Source organism: Magallana gigas, chromosome 4 (genome assembly GCF_963853765.1).
Source record: "Magallana gigas chromosome 4, xbMagGiga1.1, whole genome shotgun sequence".
NCBI classification, from domain to species: domain Eukaryota; kingdom Metazoa; phylum Mollusca; class Bivalvia; order Ostreida; family Ostreidae; genus Magallana; species Magallana gigas.
The window spans coordinates 48248276-48255432 of record NC_088856.1 but is presented as its reverse complement, the minus strand read 5'-3'; the positions used below and the strand labels follow the sequence as shown (position 1 = coordinate 48255432).

The 7157-nt window shown below is 36.5% G+C and overlaps 1 protein-coding gene across 1 annotated transcript; it reads left to right on the top strand.

Annotated features, from left to right (window-relative positions):
* The first annotated feature begins 4276 nt into the window (after positions 1 to 4276).
* On the top strand, positions 4277 to 5260 carry LOC105338722 (52 kDa repressor of the inhibitor of the protein kinase). The gene has a single exon (XM_066083406.1). It carries the CDS (start codon positions 4277 to 4279, stop codon positions 5258 to 5260), a length of 984 nt encoding a protein of 327 aa, XP_065939478.1.
* Positions 5261 to 7157: the final 1897 nt, after the last annotated feature.

The following is a 7157-nucleotide window of genomic DNA, read 5'->3' as shown; positions in this document are numbered from 1 at the left end:
ATACGACTCCCGAAAACCAAGTGTCTACTGTGTACACAAAAGAATATATGTTTCAGATTTCAAAATTGGCCTTGCTTTTTGGCTGCTGCTTTTGTCATCTTCTTCGATGGTATCTTCTCTTGCATTCTGCTACGGAAAAGCGTCGCGGAAACGGACGGTATTAAATTGAATACTCCCTCTGATTTGTACGATTAAACGCACAAGCGCCCTTGTCCCGTCACATAGGCACACATTCAATCGTCCGACCATTTTGTCTTTCGTGCGATCCTATCACATATCTTGCAACACTCGCTTTCATTGTACAAAAGTCGCATATAGACGCAAGGTATATCGCAAGATTCAATGCATTTACATCGCACATGTACAACGGTCGCTCTGAACCCTGCGAGTTTCGTATGAGTACCAGTACTTTACATAGTTGATTTTTTGACAACGGAGCCTTATCTAAAAAAAAATTTGGTCGTTTATTCAGTGTTTTCCTATAATGAAGACATTCGCCCGCGTCTTGCATTCGGTAAGTTTATTATTATTATTTTGAATAAATACTGGTTTATATTTTGTTTAAAACGCTGTTCATTTGTTTTATTTAATTGTTATTCTTTAATATGGATGATACTGGATAAGATAGGATATAACTCTTTTGCAGGATAATATGCAGGATAGATGATTAAAAATCGTCTTCCTTGTGTTTCAGTGAACATAGAACATATTTTTTCATGTTGTAAATCTTTGTAAGTCGTGTTTTCATTTAAAGTATTCATGAATCAGGCACGTAGCATCTTTTTTGAAAGTGGGGGGGGGGGGCCAGACCCATCCAAAAAATCTTCACAAGCAAAAAAAAAAAAATCAAGAAAATTTTAAGTTTCCAAAAATCTTCAAAATCCTAATCCCGGGGGGGGGGGGGGGGGGGGGGAGGGGGTTGACTTAACTATACTTCCAAAAAAAAAAAATTCTTCCCTACCAAAAATGTTTCCCATTCAAATCCTGAAATTCCTATTCCGTAGGGGGGGGGGGGGGGGGGTTACTTCAAAAAAAGTGGGGGGGCCAACTCCATTATGATTCATTTTTTTATATGTAAATTTTAAAAAATTTGTTCCTGTGAGAAAAAGTGTGGGGGGGGGGGGGCTGGCCCCCCCTGATGCTACGTGCCTGTGAATGGATTACTATATGAAATGTAGTTTCGTAACATTGCATATAGCGAATTAGACAGTTTGTAATGTACCCATTTGCAGTACAACAAACAAAATCACAGTGTTGTTAAAGTTATGTAACTTCAGTCAAATTGCCATATTTGACGCATACATTCTTAAAGCAGTCACCTGGCTTATAGAGTAATAATATCTGGTATCGAAACATTAAAGTTATATTGTATTTCATGTAATTGGTTTTTCTTTCAGTGATACGTAAACACGTTAACAGGGTCTGTGGCCAACTGCTTTTCGTGACTGTCCATGATGTTTGAATGAACGGGATGAGAAGTATTCACAGTTACACCTGTAGGCATGCTTATGAAAATTTCTATTCGTACGTCCTTAGAGATATCTTAGGGTATATCTTAAGACGTATCTAAGGACATTCTTACAACATCTTATAGGATGTTAAACGACAGCGTCTTAGAAATGTCATAGATTTAGATGTCTTAAGATTCATCTTAATTTTTTTTTTCATGTACAAAACAAACGAGTTTGTCGCTGTGTTACGTGTACAATTTTAAAAGATAATGGAGAAACAAGACCTTAATGATTAAGCGGTCAATATGGCCAAAGTCTTGTTTTCTTATAATCTGAAAACGAATAAAAAAAAACAATTGATGACATAACTAATTTTCAGCAAAACTTCATCGTTTCAGAACATATCTCTCCCTCCTCTCTCTCTCTCTCAAATAAATAGTCCAGTCATTCTATGGTTATACCTCAAACTAATTGCAACAGAAATGTTTTTTGTGGAATTCGTGAGAAATATAACGTATAAAAAACATCAAAAATCGAGAAAAATCGAAATAGGGGAAAGTCGTCAATTTTGACACCAAAAAAATCTAGATTTTACTTCAAATATTATGGAAAGATATGGCGCCCGTAGATTAAGAATGACGATATGGGAGACAACTCGTAATGGTCAACTGCAGACGACGCATCTAGGTTCCATCCTTTTCATTCTGGTAAGTTAATATAAAACTTATATATAAAAGTTTTATACGTATTTAACATTCTTAAGAGTTAACAGTGGCGTAGCGTACTATAAGGCAAAAAGGCAATTGCCTACACATAATTTTGTAAAGCAAAATTTAAAATTTGTGTACAATTTTAAATTTAAAACAAAGTTGACATTAACTTTGATTAGTTAAACAATTATAAAACAAATTGAAAGCAGTAATTGTCATACTTGCACAGGGTCGGTTCTTTAATTAGCATTAGAATTATACTTCCGATTTAATTTCTTTTAAACTCGAGGGAAAATGCAAAAAATTAACAATTTTTTTCATCCAAAAACTAAATCCTTGGAGAATGAAACTCAGAGTGACAGTCAACCAGTTACCCAGAGTGCTGGGCCCTCCGAATCTATCAAGATTACAACCCCATACAAAGACTCGTATTCTCTGAAGCCGTTATCCATGACTGATACAGAGAAAGTCGAGTTTCTAACAGCAAAATGGGAACCCTTTGATGTTTCATTCCCGGCCAAGTATGTATATATTTAGTATATTTATGTTAAAATTCACACGCACTTAGTTTATAACTTAACTTTTGACATCAAACGTAAAATGTACATTATTAAAATGGGCGGATCCAGATATTTTTCATGGGAAGGGGTGACTCTCCAGACATAAAACAGTTTTTTAAGAAAAGAGGTAGAGTCCTAACTTCATCTCCCCACTAAATCCGCTCATAGATTTAAACATCGGGAACAATGTCAGTTGTTTAAAAAAAAAATATTAGATAGGCTTATGATTAATCAAGAATCTTTAAAATATCCGTATTAAAAAAGGAAGATATGTAATGGTTCATTTTTTTTTTGCATGTTTCTTAGGCCGAAATTATATGGGGGGTTTTCCAGGAGGTGTAATCTAATATTAGATTATTTTGAATTTCATAATTAGTACTAAATGAACAGAACAAGTACCGGAAATGTAAATTACAAGCAAATTATAATAACCAAAAATTGTTTTCAATACACCGTCTGATTATGTATATAGAAGATGAACATGAATCGTAAAATTTTAAACGGGGTATTTTTTTTCTAGGCAAATTGGCAGTTCCATGAGACGACTAAATAAAGATGTTCTCATTCAGAACTCTTGGATGAGGTATTCAGTTTCTGTAGACGCCGTTTACTGTGCGCCTTGCTTTCTTTTTTCCAATGATCCTAAAGAAAAAACGTTTAGTAGAACACCTGTATCTGACTGGAAAAATTTTGGTTCGTTGATATTAAGGCACACTCGATCTGGATCACCCCATAATCACTGTATGTCCTTGGCAGATCACTTCCTGGCAACCGAACTCCAACTAAAAAAAGAGCATCATAGACCAGATCTCTTCAAAACACCACGAAACTGTCCAGAAAAACAGAGGAATCCTCCGGAAAATAATGAGGGCTATCGCTTTGTGTGGATCGCAAAACATTCCACTTCGAGGGCACACCCAGGACGACAGTAATTTTTATGCGATTTTGACATTCTTGGCACTAGACGACAAAGACCTAGCAGAACACCTGAGCAATCCCTCCACTGTTATGAAATATACTAGTCCCGATATTCAAAATGAAATTGTCATTCTCCTTGGGCAACAGATTAGAAGTAAAATTGTGAATGAATGCAACTCTGTTAAATGCTTTTCTTTAATTGCAGATGAAGCAACAGACAGGTCCACTGCTGAACAAGTAGCTATCTGCGTTCGGTTTTATTATGAAAATGTCATGAGGGAGGAATTTCTTGGATTTGTTAAAGCGGAGTCTACAACAGGAGAAGCCCTTGCAGAATTTTTTCTTAGGGCACTGCGAGAGTTTGGAATAAGCGTAGAAAAAATGGTAGGTCAGGGATATGATGGCGCATCAAACATGAGAGGCTGTCGCAAAGGAGTTCAAGCTAGAATTCGAGAACTACATCCAGAGGCAATTTATGTTCACTGTCATGCGCACTGCTTAAACTTGGCCATTATACATGCATCGAATGAAATGATGATAAGAAACATGATGGACACGGTGCAAGAAATAAACTTTGCATTTTCGTATTCTGCAAAACGTACACACCAATTCCGAACTAGCTTAGAGGCAACACCACATGAGCTTGAGAAGCGGACAAAAGTTGAGGGAGCTATGTGAGACTCGCTGGTCAGCTAGAGGTGATGCTCTTTACACTTTCCTAGCTAGCTTTGACGTGGTCGTTGATGCTTTATCCAATCTCATCGACGAAGGAGACACGAAAGCCCAATCCCACTTGAACAACATGCTTTCGTTTTCTTTTATCATTTGTCTGGTTACGGCAGAACATCTCATCCAGAGCACAACACAGTTGTCGAAGTTGTTGCAGTTGAAATCCATTGATCTGGTCGAAGCAGTTAAGGAGGCTAATGTTGTCAAAGAGCTCCTACAATCTGAAAGGAATGATGATACCGTGTGGGATGAGTTGTATGCGAAGGCTGAAGCTATTGCTAATAAGCATGATGTAGTAATACAGAGTCCACGTAATGCCCAAAGGCAGCGACACAGGGTTAATGTCCCAGCAGATAATGTTCCCCAGTACTATAAACGGGCTGTGTTTTATCCGTTCCTTGAACACTTGGTTGCGGAAATCACTGATCGCCTTCTTGTGCCAGAGAATAGATTTCATGCACAGGCACTGATCCCTTCCAGACTTCAAGAACTCACAAACCAAAAACAAGCTGATATTGCTCAACATTACGGTGTCCATCTTCCGCACTTTAACCAACTGGATGAAGAAATCAAAAGATGGAAAACCAGATGGCAGATGAGTGATGTTAAGCCTGATAACCTTTCAACCACCCTTGAACATACCAATCCTGTCCTCTTTCCAAACATCTATAAAGTTTTGCTCATCCTCATTACAATGCCCGTTTCCACAGCTTCTGCTGAACGCTCATTCAGTGCTATGAAGAGAATAAAGTCGTATTTACGGGCCACTATGAGACAGGAGAGGTTTTCTGGCCTTGCGCTGATGCATGTCCACAAAACTTTCAATTTTGATTACGACGAAGCCATCAGAACCTTTATTGAACGTAAAAAGCGCCGAATGATATTACAGTAAACATATGTAATATCAATTGACGTTTTTCTTTTGCATGCATGCGATTGCTGTAAACTGTGTCTGGAACCCACGAAAAGCTAACCAAGAAGTTTTTTTATCACTAAAAACATATTACTCCTAGAAATATATGTACATGTGGCGTATCAGTTATGACTTATAAAGAAGTTGATATAGGTTGTTGGTTTTGTTTACAAAAACATGCAGAGTATGGTTAATGATACGGTGTATATTTCAATAACGAAACATATAAGTTTGATTTGCTTTTCGAAATGAATGTAGTGATTGAGAATAGTAAATAAAATATTTTAAATATACATAATATTCCGTAAAAACACTCATTACTAATTTGTTGAAACTAACAATTTTTTACTCTCAAAAGTGGTATTTTTGCGTCCTTTTTAAAAAAAATTTCTAGGGGGAGGCCCCCCTCCCGCACCTACCCCCTTCCGCGCTTCGCGCGTCAGAGAAGCCTTGGGCTACAATTTTTGCCTACACTTATATTTGGGTCACGCTACGCCGCTGGTTAACGCTACCATGCAAGGTATTTTGGATATTTTTAAAATACGTAGATAGGGCCTACACGGGAAACGTCAAAATGTAGTACGCGGCAGAAATGAGCTCATTTCGGTTTGCCGAGGTTTCTAAACCAGAAATCACATACAAAACAGCTCTGTTTTTTTATATTTGGACTACAGTATATACATTACATACATTAAATAGTCCCGTAAAAAGGGAATTTTATTCTTATTGCAAGGAGTTGCTGACGAAAAATAAAACTATGGAATGCCGATAGTGCCAAAAAGGTTACAATCTAACTAAATTTAATTCATGGAAAAATGAAGTTCTACCGATAATCAAATACAAAATCGATACAGACAAATTGTGTTATGGAGCTACCATTTATTTTTTCATGTTAGTATGGGGGCTGGGATGAAATTAAAAAAAAATAGGGCTGACAAGATGAGACAATTTCAAAAATAATAAAATGATAAAAAATGAATATTTATTAATCAACTAACAGAGGGAAATTAATATTCAACAAAAATACCATTTTACAATTCAATTGAGAACAGATAATACATCGGAATAATTTATTGGTTATAAGTCAACATATATATATCTTTTTTAATATTGTATTCAAAACAAATCTTATATGATAAAAATAATATGAAAGCAAAATCAAAATAATTGAATCTCATCTTAACAATTTGATCTTCTTTTTTTAGGTAATGATGGATGCTTGTGTTTTTTGTCGGGTGTCTCTAAAAAATGATGAAGAAATAACACAACTAAGAGAAAAAGGATGTAACACAGTTAATAGGACCAGCCAAACCAGAAATGATACAATCGTCACAACTCCAGGACAAAAAGTTCATCAGAAATGTCGACGTGATTACATTAATGCTATCTCAATCAAGAAGGACGTGCGAGAAAAGGATGTATCGATAACCGAGCCAACTCGTGACTTACGATCTTCTACTCCTGATTTTGAGTTCCAGAAGAACTCTTTATTTTGTGGCTATTTTGCAAAATTTTCAGAGAGCAAAAGGGGAATCGACGCAAAGGATGATGTTATTTCTGCTGGTGAAAACATTATTTCCTCTTTATATAATGGGGCTCCATATGAAGGACTGAATGTTCTTCGCTACAGGAAGTTTGCTGCAAGAGTATTGACAAACAAAACATGCGTTCAAATTCATACTTTGCCGCCAACATCAAATGCGGCTTCATTTCATAGCCAGAGGGCTTATCTTATGAAAATGTGGATGAACAAGGACAATCTAAATCCGTGTGAATGGGGTTGGAAAGTCGCTAATGGAAACCTTGTTCCAGTTAAGTGTACAATGAACGCAGCTCCCTCTAAATTGCTGAACATTATTCGATACAATTGTAAGAC

Coding starts and splice junctions, on each gene's coding strand:
- LOC105338722 (XM_066083406.1), top strand. CDS start 4,277: ATGAGCTTGAGAAGCGGACAAAAGTTGAGGGAGCTATGTGAGACTCGC.